The sequence below is a fragment of the Lontra canadensis genome, unplaced genomic scaffold, assembly GCF_010015895.1.
Source record: "Lontra canadensis isolate GAN:19392208 unplaced genomic scaffold, GSC_riverotter_1.0 scaffold1, whole genome shotgun sequence".
NCBI classification, from domain to species: domain Eukaryota; kingdom Metazoa; phylum Chordata; class Mammalia; order Carnivora; family Mustelidae; genus Lontra; species Lontra canadensis.
The window spans coordinates 107,393,522-107,416,218 of record NW_022630995.1 but is presented as its reverse complement, the minus strand read 5'-3'; the positions used below and the strand labels follow the sequence as shown (position 1 = coordinate 107,416,218).

Sequence of the window (22,697 nt, the reverse complement as noted above, 5' to 3'; positions counted from 1 at the left end):
CTCTGATTATAATCTCTCTTTCTCCCTCTTTTTTTTTTTTTCTTTAAATTTTGTTGGTGGTGGTAGTGGCGGTTTTTTCCTGGTTTCGGTCCCTTCTGATTTGTTTAGTGTATATATTTTTGGAGTCGTGGTTGCCATTTTAGTATTTTGTTCTCTTGTTCACCTACTCTTCTCTGGACATAATGACAAGACATAAAAAGTCACCTCAAAGAAGAACAAGAGGCAGTACTGATTGCCAGGGATATAATCAGTATGGACATAAGTAAGATGTCAGAACTAGAGTTCAGAACAACAAATATATATTAAAGATACTAGCTAGGCTTGAAGAAAACAAAGAGGACAATTATATATTAAAGATACTAGCTAGGCTTGAAGAAAACAAAGACAGAATTCCTTTCTGGAGAAATAAAAGAACTAAAATCTAACCAAGTTGATATCAAAAAGGCTATTAATGAGAGACAATTAAAAAATGGAGGCTCTAACTCCTAGGATAAATGAAGCAGAAGAGAGAATTAGTGATATAAAAGACAAAATAATGGAGAATAAAGAAGCTGAGAAAATGAGGGATAAACAAACTGGTTCACGAGGGGAGAATCTGAGAGATAAGTGATACTATAAAGTGAAACAATACTAAAATAATTTGGATCCCTGAAGAAGAGGAAGGGGAAGAGGGTAGGCAGAAGGTATCTAGGAGCAAATTATAGAAGAGAACTGCCCTAATCTGGGAGGCGAAAATTGCATCCAAGTCCAGGAGGCACAGAGAACCCCCCTCAAAATCAATAAAAGTAGGTCAACAGTTCATCATATAATAGTGAAACTTGTAAATCTCAGACACAAAGAGAAAACCCTGAAATTGGCTTGGGATGAGAGGCCCTAATCTACAAGGGTAGAAACATTAGACTGGCAAGAGACCTATCCACAGAGACCTGGCAGGCCAGAGAGATCTGGCATGATATACTCAGGATACTAAGTGAAAAAAATATATACAGTCAAGAATACTTTATCAGGCTAGGATGTCATTAAAATAGAAGGAAAGAAAAAAGCTTCCAGGACAAACAGAAACTAAAAGAATTTGTGATCACCAAACCAGCTCCACAAGAAATATTAAAAGAGATCCTTTAAGTAAGAGAGAGCCCAAAAGTAACACAGACTAGAAAGGAACAGAGACGATATACAGTAACAGACACTTTACAGGCAATAAAATGGCACTAAATTCATATCTTTCAATAGTTACTCTGAATGTAATTGTGTTAAATGCCCCAATCAAAAGACACAGGATATCAGACTGGATAAAAAAGCAAGACCCATAGATATGCTGTCAAGAGATTCATTATAGACCCAAAGACAACTCCAGATTGAAACTGAGGGAGTGGAAAACCATTTATCATCCTAATGGATATCAAAAGAGCTGGGATGGCAATCCTTATATCAGACAAAATAGATTTTAAACTAAAGACTGTAATAAGAGATGAGGAAGGATACTGTATCATAATTAAAGGGTCTATCCAACAGAAATATCTAACACTTGTAAATATTTATGCCCTTAACATGGGAGCCACCAATTATATAAGCCAATTAACAAAAATTAAAGAAACACATTGATAATAATATAATAATAGCAGGGGACTTTAACACCCCACTCACTACAATGGAGAGATCATCTAAGCAGAAGATCAAGGAAACAAGGGCTTTGAATGACACACTAGACCAGATGGACTTTACAGATTTATTCAGAATAGTCTGTCCTAAGTAACAGAATACACATTCTTATTGAGTGCACATGGAACATTCTCCAGATAGATCCTATACTGGGTCACAAATTGGGTCTCAACCAGTACCAAAAGACTGAGATCATTCTCTGCATATTTTCAGGCCACAATGTTTTAAAACTAGAACTCAATCACAAGAGGATATTTGGAAAGAACTCAAATACATGGAGGCTAAAGAGCATCCTACTAAAGAATGAATGAGTTAACCAGGAAAATAAAGAACTTTAAAAATTCATGGAAACAAATGAAAATGAAGCACTAACTGTTCAAAACCTTTGACATGAGGTAAAAGTGGCCATAAGAGGGAAGTATACAGTAATACAAACCTCTCTTAAGAAATGTCTCAAATATACAACCTAACCTTACACCTAAAGGAGCTGGAAAAAAGACAGCAAATAAAGCCTAAACCCAACAAAAGAAGAGAAATAATCAATATTAGAGCAGGAATCAATGAAATAGAAACCAAAAGAACAGTATAACAGATCAACAAAACTAGGAGCTAGTTCTCTGAAAGAATTAATAAGATTGGTAAACCCCTGACCAGACTTACCAAAAAAAAAAGAGAAAGGACTCAAATAAATAAAATCATGAATGAAAGAAGAGACATCACAACCAACACCAAAGAAACACAATTTTAAGAATATATTAACCAAGAGGATGCCTGGGTGGCTCAGTCGGTTAAGCCACTGCTTTCGGCTCAGGCCATGATTTCAGGGTCCTGAGATCGAGTACCGCATCGGGCTCCTTGCTCCGCAGATAGCCTGCTTCTCTCTCTGCCTCTGCCGGCCACTCTGCCTGCTCGTCCTCTCGCACACTCTCTCTCTCCCTCTCTGACCAATAAATAAATAAAATCTTAAAAAAAAAAAAAAAAATATATTTATATATATATATATATATATATATATATATATATATTAACCAAAGACACAAAGGATCTATACTCTGAAAGCTATAAAACACTCATGAAAGAAATTGTGGAACACAAAAAGAAATGGAAAAGTGTTCATGCTCATGGGGATTGGAAGAATAAATATTGCTAAGATGTCTATGCTACCTACAGCAATCTATATATTCAGTGCAATCCCTATCAAAGTACCATCAATTTTTTTCACAGAGCTGGAACAAATCATCCTAAAATTTGTATAGAACCAGAAAAGACCCCCAAATAGCCAAAGGAATGTTGAAAAAGAAAACCAAAGCTGGTAGCATCACAATTCTAGACTTTGAGCTCTATTACAAAGCTGTAATCATCAAGATAGTATGGCACAAAACAGACATACAGATCAATGGAACAGAATAGAGAATCCATAAATGTACCCCCAACTCTATGGCCAACTAATCTTTGACTAAGCAGGAAAAAATATCCAATGGAAAAAAAAGAACAATCTCTTCAATAAGCGGTTTTGGGACAATTGGACAGCCACACACAGAAAAATAAAATTGGACCACTTTCTCACACCATACATAAAAATGGACTCAAAATGGATGAAAGACCAAATGTGAGACAGGAATCCATCAAAATCCTAGAGGCAGCAACTTCTGTGCCCTCAATTGTAGCAACTTCTTGCTAGACAAAGCTCTAAAGTCAAGGGAAACAAAGGTGAAAATAAACTATTGGAACTTCATCAAGATAAAAAGCTTTTGCACTGCAAAGGAAATAGGCAACAAAGCTAAAAGACATCTACAGAATGAGAGAAGATTTTTGCAAATATCATAGCAGATAAAGAACTAATATCCAAAATCTTTAAAGAACTTATCAAACTTAATACCCAAAAACCAAAAAATCCAATGAAGAAATGAATATGCAGAAGAACAGACATTTCTCCAGAGAAGACATCCAAATGGCCAAAAAACACATGAAAAAAATGTTCGACATCAGGAAAATACAAATCAAAACCACAATGAGATACCACCTCACACCAGTAAGAATGGCTAAAATTAACAAGCCAGGAAATTATAGATATTAGTGAGGCTGTGGCAAAAGGGAAACCCTCTTAAACTGTTGGTGGGAATGCAAGTTGGTACATCCACTCTGGAAAACTGTACGGAGGTTCCTCAAAAAGTTAAAATAGAACTGCCTTTGCAGCCCAGCAACTGCACTACTAGTTATTTACCCAAAGGATACAAACATATTGATTTGAAGGGGTACATGCCCTCCAATGTTTATAGCAGCAATGTCCACAATAGCCAAATTATGGAAAGAACCCAGATGTCCACCAACTGATGAATGGATAAAGAAGATGAGGTGTATATATGCAATGGAATATTACCAAGCCATCAGAAAGGATGAATACTTATCATTTACAGTGATGTGAATGGAACTAGAGGATATTATGTTAAGCAAAATAAGTCAAAAAAGAAACACAAATACCATATGATTTCATTCATAAGTGGAATTTAAGAAACAAAACAGATGAACACAGAGAGAGGGAAGGAAAACTAAAATAAGATGAAAATAGAAAGGGAAGCAAACCATAAGAAACTCTTGATAATAGAGAATAAACAAAGGGTTGCTAGTGGGAAGTGGGTGGTTGGATGGGGTAATTGAATGACGGACATTAAGAAGGGCACATAATGTAATGAGCATTGTGTATTATATAAGACAGCTAAATCATTGACCTCTACTTCTGAAACCAATAATAAATTATCTGTAAATTGAATTTAAATAAAAAATAAAATAAACTGAAGCACAAAGAAAAAAAGAGAACATGATACATAGGGATTATAAGAGATGTTTGAGGCATAGTAAATAGATATATCTATTTATTAGAGTCCCCAAAAGATAGGAAAGAATGGGACAGAAGAAATATATGAATACATAATAGTAAAAATTATTTCAATCTGATGAAAGACATCAACCCAGAGGCTCTACAAACCACAGGCAAATAAATAGAACCACAGAGAACCACAGTTTTGACACATTGAAGAAAAAGACAAAAAAAAAAAAAAAATAGTTTCCTTCAGAGGAGAAACAATAAACTTAACAATGTACTTCTCAATGGAAATAACAAAAGGCCTAAAACAATAAAATAACATCCTTGCAGTGCTGAAAGAAAATAACTATGAACCTACAAATCCAATCCCCCAAATTAAAAATGACAAAGACATTTTTGGACAAAACTACAATAATTCATCATCAACAGGCCTTAACCAAAAGAAGTACTACAGGGAGTTTTTCAGGTAGAAGAAAAACGATTTGATACAGAAACCCAGAAATGCAAAAAGAAACAAAATACAAAAGAGAAGGTAAATGTTTTGGTAAATATGAAGAAATATTGACTATAAAAACAATAATATTCAAAGGCTTCATAATCTACATAAACTTAAGATGTGTAACAAAAATTAACAAAATAGGAGGTACCAAAATGGAACTAAAATATTTTAAGTTCACATATTGAGAAAGTGGTAAAAGTAATCCTTTTTATTAAACTACAAAAACTACAGGATACATATTGTAATTTTGGTGGCCACTACTAAAACACTATAAGACAATACATAACTAAAGTTTTTATAGAAATAGATGAAATAGAATAATATAAAATACCTTACTAATTCAAAGAATAAGGTGAGGTAAGAAAAAATGCTAAAACAAAGAAGTCAATAAAATATATGAAACAATATGGTTTCTGTATACACAAATGTATCAGTAATCACATTAAATATAAATGGATTAATACTGCAATTCAACACAGTTTATCAGACTGGATTTTTAAAACTTAGGCATGTTTATTGTATCTTCCACTCTTGATTACAGTTTATCAAATTTTACATAAACTAAAAGAGTGTGGGTTAAACCTATGGGTAATTTTTAATTATCAACAATAATAACAAAAGTTATTAAGTTTTACTATGTACCAGAAGCTATTTAAAGTATTTTATATGTATTGACTCATTCAGTGTTCACAATAATGCTTCAAATTATGTACTATTATGATCTCCATCTTACCAAGGCACAAAGTTTAAATAACTTACACAAGGTCAGTGACAGAGCAAGAAAATATACTCAAGTACTCTGACATCAGAGATCATTCTCCTAATCACTATGCTATGCTGTCTCATTATCTTCAGTGGAGAATAAAGATTATAATGAGGGCTTTGTAAAAATTGCTTGCAAGTTATAATTCTAATAATTCTTTTAAATTTAAATGTCTGGTTACTTTGAATAATGAACTTCTAGTACATATTAAATAAAATACAACAAAAATATACTAAAAAGCACTAACGTTCATGATGCATTTCAAATGTATTTATATCATCACTTAAAATGGTTAAGATGGTAAATTTAGTGTTACACTTTTTTTTACTACATTAGAATATATATACAAATAAAATAAAATTTTGTAAGAATTCATAAAAATCTTGCTGTGAAACTGTAATATTTGTTTAAATAAGGAAAACCTGTATTTATTCCATTTTTCTTTTATGCCTACAAATCTTGAGCAACTCCCGAGGATTACAGATAATGATTTACAGCTGTTCTTTCATTACAATGAGATCTATTTCAGCTATATCTGAAGTTTTTAACTAATTTAAAGCACTAGAGTGATAACTTTGGCAGCACATATGCTAAAACTGGAACAACACAGAGAAGATTAGCACCCTGTGCAAAAATGACTTTAAAATTTAACTTCATTGCACAAGAGTATTCTTACAGTACCACCATAAACATCTTAGGATTCAATTTCCTATAAACCATGTGTGTTCCACCTTTGGGTTGAAAATAATTTTCTCTGATAGGAAAGATAAATCCAATTCAGCACTTCAGTGGCTCTACTATCCCCATTTCATCTACCTCACCCCTACAGAGTTCTTTTTAGCTACTTTTTTTTTTTTTTTGCCAAACAAAAATTATACAAACTAATTTTAATTTTCTGTAGTATTTTTTACAATAAGTTGTCCTTCACTTTAAGCTTCCTGGAGTACAGTTCTATGCTTCTCTTTCATATTCATTTATTCACTTACAATTTTCTGAGTGTCTACAATAGGACAGATACTATGTTTCCGCTGTTTTGTACATGTTCTTTTATGATTTGGCAACTATGTTCAAACTTCCCCAATGTTTAACTTCTATTTATATTCTGCCTATAAAATATCTATCTGTTCTATCTATATTTTTTACCCTTACTGTTAGCTACTTTTACTTTTCCATATATACATTCTTCAAACTTTCTCAAATTCTTTAGGAGTGAGAAAGAATAAATAATAAATATATACACATATATTTCAATGTTCTTTTAAAAATGTCCTCTAAAAAGTTTAACGTGTAGCAAAACTTCATTGTCAAAATTTTACTCAAGACTTTATCTTCCCCTCAACCCTTTTAGGCTAGTTTTATTGTTAGAGTCTCTGATCTTAAGAACATTTCTTATTTTCTATTGATCATTTTGAAATAGGGATTATCTAAGTTCCTTGTATATATCTAATAATGTCCATAATCTCTTGACAATTCTAAACTGTAAAATAACATGATCACTATTTACAAAAGATTCTTCCCTTCTATTTCATTAGTTCTCTTTATTTAGTCAAATTAAGCTAAGACATGAGTTCCTTCCATACCTTTCTCTGCCTTTTGTGAAAGTAAATTATCGGTAAATCAAAAACATGTACAACATTCTGCTTTCAATAAACTGAGAAATCCAACAAAATATTTTACTATCTACTCATATAATTATCATATTTGATACTGTTTTGAGATGCAGAAGTCCAGGAAAACAAAAAAAAATATATAAAAGATCAACCACTTGGAGAAAAGATATAAACTGTCATTCACAGGTGGCATAATTGTGCTTGAGGAAATTTTTTTAAACTAATTATAAATTAGTAGAATTAACAATTTAATTTAGCAAGAAGTATGGATTATTGGTAAAGCAAATCTTTAATAAAGACTATTATATTTCTTTATACCAGTAGAAGAACGTTAAACAATGAAACATTTAAAAGAAAACATGAAAAGACTAAATACCAAGGAATAAATCTAATAAAGATGGGTAAGACTTCTACACAAAAACTATAAAACCACAAAAATCATTTAAAGGGATCCTAAATTAACCTCAGAAAATAGTGGAGTAATTTTATTCTTTTTTTTTTTTTTTTTAGTGGAGTAATTTTTAAAGAAGGTAAATATTTAAAGAAATACATATGAGATCCTCAAAGAAATAAACAAGATTCATCTTTGAAAAGAAATTACAAACACAGTTATGAACCAAATTAATGTTTATTCTTATGCCATAAATTACCACATACAAATAATTTCAGTAATAGTATGGCTTGGAGCACCTGGGTGGCTCAGTCAGTTAAGCATCTGACTCTTAGTTTCAGCTCAGGTCCTGACCTCAGCGTCATGAGACTGAGCCCCATGTTGGGCTCCGCACTCAGTGCAGAGTCTGCTTGTCCCTCTCCCTGTGCTCCTTCCTGTGCACCCCCCTCTCTGGGTGTCTCTCTCAAATAAATAAGTAAAATCTTTAAAAACAATAATAATAATAATAATAATATGGCTTAAAGTAATGAGGTATATATGTCACATGTGATTTTTTAAGCCCTAAGTCTTGGTATTAGATATAAAGAATATTATATTAATATTAATTGAATTTAAATTTATTTATTTAAATTTATTTAAATTAATATGAATTTAACATTATATTAAATTACCTGATAATCAGCAGGACCAGGAGCAGTAAAAGCTTCTTCCTGAACCAGGAAGAGAGTCCGAGGAACAGAAGACCCAAATGCACTTTTCTTTTGTTTCATCAAGCAGGTATCGGTAAAGTTGTTGATTATAGTATTGTTTAGGATATTATAAAACCCAGGACCTAAAGCCATGAGGAATATCATAGGTAAGAATAAAGATGCTTTTAATTTTTTTAAACTGAGTAACCTTAAATTGAGTAATTTTTTTAGGAAGAACTCTCATATATTGCTGGCAGGAACGTAAAATGGTATAAGACACTTAGAGAAACAATTTGTCAGATTCTTATGAAGTTAAATATGTACTTAGAATATGACCCAGAAATTCGACTCCTAGGTATTTTCCCAAGAAAAATGAAAACAAGAGAAATAAGTCAATCGGAGAAAGACAACTATCATATGATCTCCCTGATATGAGGAAGTAGAGATGCAACATGTGGGGTTTGGGGGGTAGGAAAAGAATAAATGAAACAAGATGGGATCAGCAGGGAGACAAACTATAAGAGACTCTTAATCTCACAAACAAACTGAGGGTTGCCGAGGGTGGGGGTGGAGGTGGGTAGGGAGAGGGTGGTTGGGTTATGGACATTGGGGAGGGTATGTGCTATGGTGAGTGCTATGAAGTGTGTAAACCTGGCGATTTACAGACCTGTACCCCTGGGGCTAATAATACATTATATGTTAATACAAAAGAAAAAAATTTATTTATTTATTTATAAAAAAAGAAAAATGAAAACAATCCAATGTCCATCAGCTGGTAAATTAAAAAAAAAAAAAAATGCGCTATACCCAAGCAATAGAATACTACTCAGCAATAAATAGGAAATATAAATTCAATAATAGGAATCAACCTCAAAAACATGATACCAAGTAGAAGAAGATAGACAAACTCCTGAATAACATATGATCCTATTTATATGAAATTCCAGAAAATGCAACATCATAGTGACAGAGACAGTAGCCTGGAATGGGTGGAAAGTAAATGCAGAGGGGAATGAGAGAGCATCTTCTAAATGATGGAAATTTCCAAAATTTATTTGTAGTGGTGGTTACATATATTTACCAAAACTCACCAAACTATACACTTAAAATGAATTATTTTATTGTGTAAATTATATGTCAATAAAGAAGAGAGAGAGAGGGGAAGAAAGAAAGAAAGAAAGAAAGAGGAAGGAAGGCAGGCAGGCAGGCCAGCAAGCACAGTTATTTTACTTTTGCCTTTTACCTTTCAGGACATATTTATAACCTGGAATATTTTCTACAGTGGCAATCTGAATGAATAACAGTTTTTTCATTCAAAATCATAAAAACTTTCTATGCCATTGAAAAAAGTTTTATCAATACATTAAAATATTTGAAACAAATATTTAGATTTTTATATTTTTGTATATTTGTACATATGTTTTACAATTCAGTAATATTAAAAAATCAGTTTCAGTGACCAGCAATATCCATAAAATGCAATATATACTTGAAAGAACACTTAATTTAGTTGTACTCATGTTATCAACTAATTCTACTAAATTAGCTCTACACCTAAATAATTATAAGACATAACTTCAATCTCATTTGTTTTACTGGGCTGCAAGTTCCTTGTCTGAAGATACAGAAATTGACTATATCAGTGTTACTCAAAATGTTGTCTGTGGGCTGTTGCTTGTCCAAGAACAATCCACAAGAAAAAGAGCTTATAATAAATGTAAATTGACTATTTGGCTAAGCATTTTGTAGCTAGTCTTTCTCCATAAAGGAAGGATTGTGTTGATTTACATTTTGGTACAATCTTCTTTCTCATTGTAGGCAGGAAACAAACAGTTGACAAATGGGCACTTTGATATGAGGCTAAATGTACTTTAGGTGCTTTCTGGACTAAAAGTGATCAAATCATCATAGGTAATCAAATAGAAGGTTTTTCTCAAAGAAGCTACCCATAAACTCTTCCCAATTTTCAAATATTCCAGTTCTAATATCTATTTCTCAAAAATCTCTACCAAAAATTATCTTGTGCCAACTCTCCAAAACCTAAATGCTACTATCTTTTTTCTGCAATCTTCAACATTCCTCCACTTGTAATGTTTAGAAGAGAAGGTAAATAGAAAGTGTAATGAAAACTATTTGGACCATCATTTAAGGTATTTAAAAGACAAGTATCTGAGATCTGTCTCTCTTCTGGCAGGAGAAGACAACAGAAGACATTACAGCTTAAGTGTTTAAATATAGGGCCCTCACTCAAAGTATATACATCACAAGTAGTACCTTGTTAAGCATCTGATGTGAAAAGCCATCCTAAGTTAATTCACTCACATTAGAGGTTTTCACATTCATTTTTCTACTCAGCAACTATAGAAATGCCCAGGAACCCCAGAACTAGAGAGTTTAAGGTAACTTTCTAAAAGTAACCTATAAGTGTGTTCTAAAACTGATTGACGGGCCCAATTTATTACTGTACACTAATATCTACACAGAAAAAAATTGAAGTTCCATTAGGCCATTCTCAGTAATTCTTAAATTATGTAAGATTCAGGATTAGCATGGAAGGGTCATCATAATTTAACTGTATCCTTTACAAATAAACTAACCTTTAGGGAATTTGTAGTGCTTTATTCAAAATACAGTGGACCACAAAACTGAAAACAAGACCCAATTCTAAGGCAGCTGGACCAGTGAATAAGTTCATATTTAGAAATATTTTGGATTTCAGATTCATAGGCTCAGCTGGTGTAGTGCCAGCCACCTACACATGACCTCTTCAGAACTGCAGTCTTAGAATACTCAGACTGCACAGAGGCTCAGGACTCCAAGACCAACTGTTTCAACAGGCCCAGTTATATACTGTAAAGTTCATGATTTTGCCTAAGAAGTGCTAAAATATCACTTCCACTGCATGTTATTGGTCAGAAAAGACACCAGACTAACCAAGATTGGAATGGAGAAAAAGAAGACTCAACTTCTCAATGGCATGAGTAATAAATAATTTTGTACCAGTAGAGACGTACCATAACAAATTACCATAACAAAATTTATAGCAATGGGTCAGAAGCTGGAATAACTCAAGACTTAGAGAAAGGGACATGACAGGACAGTTAGTGATGGCTTAAGGGACAGGAAGAAAATGCTATTGGAGGCTAGAGAAAAGACAACTTGAATAATGTAATGGCTGAAATTTTAACAAAACTAATGCTTGAGATAATGAAGAAAATATTTAACAAATAAGTAGTTTCTAGCTAAGGAAGTTTTCAGGTTGAATATCCAAAGGGCTAACTGGTTGTTTTTAGCCATGTGTGACAAGGTATGGAAAGAAAAAGATAAGTTCAAACTGTTGTTTTCAAGGAGAAATAAAAATTTATGGGTTTGAAAGTAAAATTATTTTTTATCCCATCTCTACAATAGCAAAAAGCTCTCAAGAAATGGTCTGAGATCAAAGACCAAATCCAGGGTATGACTGCAAGACCCTTTGTTAAGACCTCAGAAAGATTTAAGATAGTATGTCATAGAATTTTTCAGTTAAAGGAAAGGCTTCCAAGAATTTTAAGGTCATATGTCATAGACCCTCTTGGCTAAAATAATAATGTTCAGAAGAATCTAAGAGTATCAAAACACAGCAGCACCAACGGTGACCCAAAGTAGACAAGGGTTTTCCCACGAAGTATATGTGAATGTGGCTTTTGTCCAGTGTATTTGATTCTAAGTCAATATAATAAGGTACTTACAAAGTTTTGTGTTTTTTTTTAAGATTTTATTTATTTGAGAGAGAGGGGTGGGGAGCATGAAAGGGGTGAGGGGCAGAGGGAAAAGCCAGCTCCCTGATGAGCAGAGGGCCTAATGTGGGACTTGATCCTGGGACTCCAGGATCATGAACTGAGCCTAAGGCAGTTGCTTAACCAACTGAGCCACCCAGATGCCCACAAAGTTTTTTTTTAAAGGAAATTATACAAATTGGAAAGAAAGATACAACAACACTGCAAAATGAAAAGTGGCTGTAGACCCCTCATTTTGTATAGGAGAAAGCTCCAACTACAAACACAGCCTACTTCTTTTAGAATTTTTTCTTGCTTCTTGAGGTAAGCCTTTATTGCTATGTACATCCCTTAAAACCACTTTTGCTATATTCCAAAGGTTTTGGACCACTGTGCTTTCATTTTTATTTGTTTCCATGTCTTTTTTTTACTTCTTCTTTGATTTCTTGGTTGACCCATTCAATGTTTAGTAGCATGTTGTTTAATCTCTGTGTATTTGTGGTCTTTCCAAATTTTTTCTTGTGGTTGACTTCTAGTTTCATAGTGTTGTGGTCAGAAAATGATTTCAGTCTTTTTGTATTAGTTGAGGCCTGTTTTGTGACCTAATATGTGATATATTCTGGAGAACCTTCCATGTACACTTGAAAACAATATGTATTCTGCTGTTTTAGGATAGAATGTTCTGAATATACGTTAAGTCACCATCTGGTCCAGAGTAGCATTCAAAGCCACTGTGTCCTTGTTAGTTTCTATTTAGATGACCCATCCATTGATGTCAGTGGGGTGTAAAAGTCCCCTAATATTATTATGTTATTGTCAATTAGTTCCTTTATGTTTGTTATCATTTTATATATTTGGGTGCTCCCATGTTGGGTGCATAAATATTTACAATTGTTATATCTTGTTGTATCAACCCCTTTATGGTTATATAATGCCCTTCTCTGTCTCTTTCTAAAGTCTTTATTTAAAGTCTAGTTTGGGGGCACCTGAGTGGCACAGTCAGTTAAGCAACCAACTCCTGGCTTTGGCTTAGGTCATGATCTTAGGGTCATGAGATCGAGCCCCATGTCGGGCTTTGCAATCAGCGTGGAATCTCCTCGAATTTTTCTCTCTCCCTCTCCCTTTGCTCCTCCTTCCCATGCTCTTGCATTCTCTCTCTCTCAAATGAATAAATATTTAAAATAAATAAATTAAATAAAGTATAGTTTACCCAACATAAATATTGCTACTCTGGCTTCCTTTTGATATCCATTTGCATGATAGATATTTCTCCAACCCCTCACTTTCAAACTGCAGGTGTCTTTGCTCTAAAATGAGTTTTTTGTAGGCAGCATATAGATGGGTCTTGTTTGTTTATTGATTCTGACACTCTTTGGCTTTGACTGGAGCATTTAGTCCATTTATAGTCACAAAGTAATTATTGGTAGATTTGCATTTATTGACATTTTATTACCTGTCTTGTCATTGTTTCTGGATATTTTCTCTGATCCTTTCTTATCTTTGTCACTTTTGGTTTTCCCTTTGAACTCAAAGGGTTCCCTTTAATATTTCTTGGTGTAGTGGCCATGATCTCCTTTAGTTTTGTTTGTTTGGCAAACTCTTTATCTCTCCTATTATGAATGATAGCCTTGCTGGATAAAGTACTATTGGCTGCAAATTTTTCATATTTAGCACTTTGAATATATCATGCCACTTCCTTCTGGCTTGACAAAGTTCTGTTGAGAAATCTCCAGCTAGCCTTAAAGGTCTTCCCTTGTAAATTAAGAATTTCCTTTGTCTTGCTGCTCTTAAGATTGTTTATCACTATATTTTACAAGTGTAATTACAATATGTCTTAGTGTGGACCTGCTTTTGTTGATTTTGATGGGAGTTCTCTGTGCCTCCTGGATCTAGATTTCTGTTTCCTTTCTCAGATTAGGAAAATTTTCTGCTATTATTTCCTAAAATAAATTTTCTACTCCCTTTTCTCTCTCTTCTTCTTCTGGGACTTCTGTAATACAAATGTTATAACATCTGTTGGAGTCACGAACTCCCAAAGCCTACTCTCATGTCCCATAATTCTTACTCTCCTTTTTGTTCAGTTTTATTATTTCCCATTATTTTGTCTTCTAAGTCACTAATTCATTCCTCTGATTCTTCTGGCCTGCTGTTAATTGCATCAAGCCCATGTCCAGTCTCGTTTTTTGTATTCTGCATCTCTTGATTGATTCTTTCTTAACTTTTTTTATCTTGATGATAAGGGTCTCCCTAATGTCTTCTATTCTTTTCTCCAGCCCTGTGAGTATCATTAGGATTGTTGCTTTAAATTCTCCATCAGGCATGTTACTTGTATCTGTTTTTGCTTAGATCTCTGACCGTGGCCTTATCTTGTTCTTTCATTTGGAATAAATTCTTCTGTCTTGGAATTTTGTCTAAGTCTCTGCCTTCTTCTCTGTTAGAAAAGCCAGTTACGTCGACTGCTCCTGAGAGTAATAACCTAATGAAAAAGAGGTCATGTATTGCTCAGGGTGTACCACTTCATGAAATGTCTCCAGTTGTGCTGCATGCACTCTGCTATTGTATTTTGGCTGCTCTAAACTTCAGGCCAGTTGTCTGTAGAGGCTCTCCTTGCCTGCTGTGTTTAGTGTTTGGTCCCTGGACTGAATGTGGTGAGTTTTTAACTAGGTGCACTCTGGTCTGCTTGTGAAATGAGACCTGACACCAACTCTGCCAGAACTGAAGCCCTGCAAAACTCTCTGATCAGGAGATGTGGTATGGACAGGTTTCTGGGGCAAGGGATCTTATCTTCTGGGACTGTGGCAATCTTGACTCAGAAGGGCAGTCCTGCCAGAACACAGTGGGTGGAACTTGGTGTAAGCAAGTTAGGCAGCCAGAAACATAGCCTATTTCTTACAGAAAAGGAAGGATGATTTAAAATCAAGAGCCCAAAAGGCAGAACAAAGGACCTTGGAAAATCATTCCCAGGGAGCCCAACTGGGCCCTAATCAAGGAAACTACAAAATGTGCCTAGTTAGATTTCATAGTTGTTATAGGATTATGATTATTAAGGGCTTCTAGCTTTCTCTTTTCTGAATAGGAGCATGTAGTATGAATATCCTGTAATTCTCCCATTGCTGTGTTTTAGGATGTGTGAGGCAGATAATGTGTGTCTTTAGTTCACAGCTTGTATAACAGATAGAAGTCATACTCAAGAAGCTTCTCTAAAGTATCACACCCAAAAATTCTGACCTATAGCAATACAGGTCTTAGGTAACAAAATCCTGGACTTCAAGATCACACCATAATTACATGAGACTTTGGAGGCCTGGAGAAAACATGGAGGACAACTGTAAATGTTTTGTGGGCAGAGGGTACTCTATAGTAAATTGAAGATGGCCAAAAATTCTTTGTTACCCATGGCATTAAGAGATAAAGTGTTATGCTCGTCTGTTCAATATGTAGTGTCCTTAGTAATCTGATTAACAAATGGAATGTGGGATTTCTGACATTAGGAAATAAGGCTTGCAGCATCCTGCCATGTCTTGTAGAGTCCTGAGCTACCAAATTAAAAGATCAGCTACCCTGGGGCAGCAATGCTGAAGCTATGCATACATACTGAATGACAGCCATATCTAAGCTCTGCCTTCCAGCCATCCCACAAAATAATAAGATACAAAAGAAAACCCTGTGTTTTCATGTCATTGAGATTGTGATGCAGCAACACATAACTATATGCTAACTTTTACATAAGTTATTTTTGTGCTAGATTCTTAGTTCTATATACTAAAATATCCAGTGAGAACACTAGAACATTTTAGGATAACCCCAAAATAAAATTTTAACAAAAGTGCATTTCATAAGTTAAAATACTGGCAGTGACCACATAGTTGATAAATAAGTTCACTCATAAAGAGAAATTAGGAAATTTATTGAATGAAGGAAAATAATAGAAAATTACCAATAAGATATGTGACATGTTAAATTAAAATCTTTTTTAAAAATTATACATTATTTTTAATGTATCTGTGTTTAGTGTATGGTCAATACTTTAAAAAATGTGACTTAAAATGACAACACAAACCACAGAACAAAAAATATGTACTTTTTGGTAATCCGCCTTGAATATTAAGTTACAAAACTACATGGATTAATTACGAACCTGGCATTTCCTTTGTCCTGGAGTCCTGTGTGAATCGAGCAGCACTTTGACCAAATGGAGTACTTTTCAGTGCTGGTGTTTTCTTCAAGGAATTGAAAGCAGTTCGAGATTCATTATATGTGCCAGGAGCTGGAGTGATTGACTTGATAGGTACAAATCTCTGGTAAAGAACAGGAGAATATGCCAGTGAAAAAGGTACTATATAGTACATTTTGATATTTCATGAGTTAAAAGCTGCCTTCTTAGTTAATATAACATATGGAGTTTAATTTATTTCTTAACGGAGTGAAAAATACAGATGAATTAAGATCTTATACCTATCAAAACATAAAATATATAACTTTTAGTAAAATCATATATATATTAAAACAGTAATGATTATGTATTTTACCATGCTAAATAGACATTTTGAAGGAAATTATCTCAAGATGAGATTCTAGATGATAATGTATGGACAATCTTCACATTTAAATTATTCTGTAAGTTAAGATAATAAATAAAAAACCTATATGATCTAACATGGTTTCTATTTTAATTTTTTTAATTTTATTTTTTCAGTGTTCCATAATTCATTGTTTATGCACCACACCCAGTGCTCCATGCAATATGTGCCCTCCCTAATACCCACCACAGGCTCACCCATGGTTTCTTTTATGTAATAAAATTAACACAAATTTACAAAGTTCCTTGATATACATATTCAATTAATTCAACAATATCATTAAATATCTTAAGAAAAAAATCTTAGCTGCAAGAGATATATAAATCTGGTTTAGCTTATAATATTCAATTTATAAACTTATAATAAATTTATTATAAACTTGTAATATTTAAGTTAATGTTAAGCATACATATAATAACTCATGAAGTATAGCATTATTTTTTTAACTTTTTATTTGGAATTAATTTCAAATTTACAGAAAAAATTACATGAATAAAAATAATTAAGAAAATATGTATAATATTTACCCAGATTCACCTACTGTTAACATTATGCCATTTGTTTTTTTCATTTGCCCACACTCTCTTTCTCTTTCTTTCAGTATATCCATTCCTTCCTCTCTGTGTCTCCCTGTGTGTGTCTCTGTAGAGACACACACACACACACACACACACACACACACACAAATATGCAGCATATATATAGAACCATTTAATGAAAAGTTACATATGTCATGTCCCTTTACCCCTTAATACTTTGGTATGTGTTTACTAAAAATATGGATTTTTTTTAACATATCTGAAGCACAGTTATCAACTTCAGTAAATGTATCAATGATAGAATTTTATCTAATCAACTATTCATATTCCAAAGTTGTCAGCTGATCTAATAATGCCTCTGTTGCATTTTTCCCCTTCAAGTATATAATTTAGACTTGGTTCAAATATTGCCTTTAGCCTCCTTTAATATAGGAACATTTCTACAACCCTCCTTTGTGTTCTGGGACTTTGGAAGAATATAGCACCTCACTTTTGTATAATAAAGGCTTCATTAGTTGGGACTTCTCTCACGATTATATTCAGGTTATGCATTTCTGAGCAGCATACTAAATAGGTGATGTAGCTTTCTTCCTCAAAGTATCATTATCTAGGGGTACATGATGTTCTTGAACCTCAGTGGTCATTTTAATTTTATAAAATTGAATATATCCTCTGCATTTATCAGTAAGCACTCAACATTCTACCATAAGCGAGAGCCCTCTTCCCCCCCAATTATTCATTTCATCATTTATCTACTTATTTATGCACTTATTTATGTATTTAAGTCCATATGGAAATATGAATACCAGTTTTAACTATTTATAATTAATACCTGTGTTTCTTTTTACCAGTAGGGAGCCCTTTAAGTTGGATCATATGTCCCTATGATATGCCGTCATCTTTTTGTTTGTTCAGGTTCATCTTCCACCTACTTTGCCCAGTCCCTGTTTCTTAGCTTATTTAGCAAGCTGGGATACATATCTATATATCTATACTACCTACACCTATATCTATACACACACACGCGCACACACACACACACACACACATGTATATATTAGGAATCATGAGTTTACATCAAACCTTCAATTCAAATCTAGACCTTTTCCACCTCCCCCAAGCCATATTTGTATGTACCTTCTTCCAAGTGAAAATGCTGATTCACAATATTGACTTTTTGCTCAGTGTTATACATCTAAAATAGTTTCATTATTGCCTCACCCATGCCACTATAATAAGCCAACCTCCTAAAAAGAATTCAGAATTTGTTTGTAATTCTTGCACTCACTATCCCTTCCAACTTCATCCTATTCAAGACTGATGTGTAGTCAAATACTGTGGTTACAGGGATTATTCTTTTTCCCCCTTCAATGTGGTTATAAGTATTCACTTGGAATACAATGGTACATTTTTTTTCCCATTCACTTTCAGTTTTAGGGGTTTTTTTAAGCCTTCCCATTCTTATCTATTTATTTTTATTTTTGACTATATGGAACACTGACATGATTCTAAAAGACAAATATGTATTTTAAAAAGTATACTCAAAGACATGACCCTCCCTTCATTTCCCTTCTACCCCATGGATGCTGCACCACTAGAGGAAAACAGTCCAAACTTATAACATTTGCTTATTTTCATGGTATGGAAATTATTAGTCACACTACCACGTGGCTAATCTCACACTACCATTATAACATCAACCAACATGCAAAACCGGAAAAATTAACAGTTGGTTCCTGCAAGCCAACAAAAATGAACTCCTGCAATATACCAGCAGTTCCACTCCATCTCTTTATCATCCCTTGTAGGTAACCAACTTCACTGTTTTCTGGTTTATACTTTATGTGTTTATATAAAAATAAGCAGATATGTGTATGTTTCAGGTGTACAATATAAGGGTTGTATAATTCTATATATTACTCAGTGCTCATCATGATAAGTATATTCTTAATCTTCTTTACTTCATCCATCATCCCACCTATATCCCCTCTAACCACCACAAGTTTATTCTTTATATGTAAGAGTCTGGGAGGGGGGTGGTAATTGTTTGTCTCTTTTTTTCCTTATTAGTTCATTTGTTTTGTTTCTTAAATTCTACATACAAATGAAATCGTATGGTATTTGTCTTTCTCTGTCTGACTTATTTCTCTTAGCATTATAACCTCTATGTCCCTTCATGTCATTGCAAATAGCAAGATCTCATTCTTTTTTACAGCTAATATTCCAGTGCAGTGTGTGCGCATGTGTGTGCGCGCATGCGCGCGTGTGTGTGTGCGCACCACTACTTTATCCATTCATCTACTAATGGACACTTGGGTAGCCTCCATATCTCGGGTATTGCAAATAGTGCTGCAATAAAAATTCGCAAACAGACATGTTCCAAAGACATATAAATGCCCAACAGACACAGGAAAAGATGTTCAACATCACTAATCATCAGGGAAATGCAAATCAAGATCACAAACTTAAACCTGTCAGAATTGCTAGAATCAAAAAGACAAGAAATAACATATTGGTGAGGAAGTGGAGAAAAAGGAATCCTCATGCACTATTGGTGGGAATGTAAATTGATGCAGCCACTGTGGAAAGCAGTGTGGAGTTTCCTTGAAAAATTAAAAATAAAATTAGCCATATGACCTAGCAATTCTACTACTGGGTACCTACCTTGGGAAAACAAAACACTAACTTGAAAAGATATATGCACCTTTCTACTTATTGTAGCATTATATGTATGTTTCTGAATTTCCTTTCTTTCTTATACAAAAGGAATACTTGATACCTAAGCTTGATTCTGGATGAATCTAATCAGTCTCTGGAAAAGAGGAAATAAGGCAACTGAGTATCAAAATGTGTTAAAATTCCAAGGAGTCAAAATGGCGGAGGAGTAGCAGACTGAGATGACATCAGATCGCAGGAGTTCAGCTAGATAGTTATCAAACCATTCCAAACACCTACAACCCCAACAGGAGATCGAAGAGAAGAGGAGTATTTCTAGAAATAGAAAATCAACCACTTTCTGAAAGGTAGGATGTGTGGAGAAATGAATCCAAAGTGACAGGAAGATAGACCACAGGTGGAGGGGCTGTCTCCTAGCAAGAAGTGGAGCAATGGAGCACAAAATTCAAACTTTTAAAAGTCTGCTCCACTGAGGGACATCGCTCTAGAAGCTAAGCAGGGGTGGAGCCCTCGTGGGGACAGTGTGGTCTCAGGTCCCGCAGGGTCACTGAAAGATCAGGGGTGTCTGAGTGTAGAAGAGCTCACAGGTATCAGAGCCAGGAAGCCGGCTACAGAGACAGAGCCGAAGAGCGAGTTCTCAGCTAAGGGTTACCTTAAAATGTAATCCACGGCACAGTCAGGCCACTGCTCTTTGAGCAGAGACCCCATAAGAGACAGATCTGGGGAGACCCACCTCTATCCACTGGAAGAGCAGAGTGGTTGGCTCTGCCAGGTTTGGAGACTCCTAATGGGACTGTGTACCAGAGACAGAAATGCTTGGTCACAGTCCGGGTTAGCTCGGAGCTTGACTGGAGACCAGGGAGATGGGAGTGATTGAGAGCTTTTCGTGGAGGGCATACTGAGGAGTGGGGCCCCAAGCTCCTGGCTCCTCAGGGCTGGAGATTGGGAGGCTGCAATTTTCATTCTCATCCTCTAGAGCGCTGTGGAAAGCATTCAAGGAACAAAAGCTCCAAGAGCCAACCAACCTAAGGAGATTACTTAGACTGGCCCCTGGCAAGGGCAGCGCAATTCCGCCTCGGGCAAAGACATTTGAGAATCATCCCCCTTGGGCAAAGACATTTGAGAATCACTACAATAGGCCCCTCCCCCAGAGGATCAGCAAGAACATCCAGCCAAGACCAAGCTCACTGATCAAGGAGAACAGTGGAATTCAAAGGAGGGGAAAGCAAAGCATGGAATTCATGGCATTATGCCCACGATTCTTTAGTCTTGCAAAGTTAACTAAATTGTTTTTAATTTTATTTTTATCTTATTCTAATTTTTTTAACTTTACCTCTTTCCTCTTTTAATATTTTTTAACTAGTTTCTCTTAATAATACCTTGCTAAAAAAAAAAAAAAAAACTTTTTAAACCTTCATTATTATAGTCATATTTTATCCTTCATTGTACCTAACTTTATTTTTGGTATACATACAGGATTTTTTATTCTACAAAATTTTGGGATACAATTTATTCTAATAGATCAAAATACACCTTAAAGCTAGCACAGGGCTTTGCTCTAGAATCCAACCTGAGCAAATTATCTCCATGTTCTTTTTCTTTCTTTTTCCAACCAACATATCTTATTAATTCATTTTTTTAGAATTTTTTTTTAATTTTCATCTTTACAGTCATATTCTATCCCTTCATCGTATTTACCCTTATTTTTGTGTATATATAAAATTTTCTTTCTTTAAAATTTTGTGAGGAAAGAACAAGAGGCAGTACCAAAGGCTAGAGACCTAATCAATATGTACATTGGTAATATGTCAGATCTAAAGTTCAGAATGACGATTCTAAAGGTCCTAGCTGGGAAAAGGCATGGAAATTATTAGAGAAACCCTGTCTGGAGAAATAAAAGACCTTTCTGGAGAAATAAAAGAACTAAAATCTAACAAAGTTGAAATCAAAAAAGCTATTAATGAGATGCAATAAAAAATAGAGGCTCCTACTGCTAGGATAAATGAGGCAGAAGAGCGAATTAGTGATATAGAAGACCAAATCATGGAGAATAAAGAAGCTGAGCAAAAGGGAGACAAACAACTACTTGACCACGTGGGGATAATTCGAGAGATAAGTGGTACCATAAGATGAAACATTATTAGAATAATTGGGATTCCAGAAGAATAAATAAGAGAGAGGGGGGCAGAAGGTATATTGGAGAGAATTATTGGAGAGAATTTCCCTAATATGGCAAAGGGAACAAGCATCAAAATCCAAGAGGTGCAGAGAACCTCCCTCAAAATAAACAAGAATAGGTCCACACCCCATCAACTAATAGTAAAATTCACAAGTCTTAGTGACAAAGAGAAAACCCTGAAAGCAGCCTGGGTCAAGAAGTCTTAACATAAAATGGTAAAAATATTAGATTGGAAGCAGACTTATCCACAGAGACCTGGCAGGCCAGAAAGAATTGGCATAATATATTCAGAGCCCTAAATGAGAAAACATGCAGCCAAGAATACTATATTCAGCTAGGCTATCATTGAAAATCGAAAGAGAGATAAAAATTTTCCAGGACAAACAAAAACTAAAAGAATTTGTAAACACCAAACCAGCCCTACAGGAAATATTGAAAGGGGTCCTCCAAGCAAAGAGAGTGCCTAAAACTAGTAGACCAGAAAGGAAGAGAGACAATATACAGTAACAGTCACCTTACAGGCAATACAATGG

General features: G+C 34.4%; 1 protein-coding gene and 1 non-coding gene across 3 annotated transcripts in view; one reads left to right on the top strand and one right to left on the bottom strand.

Moving 5' to 3' along the window:
• Positions 1–22,697, bottom strand: part of STPG2 (sperm tail PG-rich repeat containing 2) — a 586,771-nt gene that overhangs the window by 406,620 nt on the left and 157,454 nt on the right. For both annotated transcript variants that reach the window (XM_032861350.1, XM_032861361.1), the window contains 2 exons: positions 16,329–16,488; positions 8,418–8,578 (listed from right to left, as the gene is read on the bottom strand). In XM_032861350.1, the coding sequence (XP_032717241.1) occupies positions 8,418–8,578; positions 16,329–16,488 (321 nt within the window). The remainder of the gene's footprint in view (positions 1–8,417; positions 8,579–16,328; positions 16,489–22,697) is intronic.
• LOC116871838 lies at positions 6,312–6,416 on the top strand. Its single transcript, XR_004383531.1, has one exon. It is a non-coding gene; the product is annotated as a U6 spliceosomal RNA (small nuclear RNA).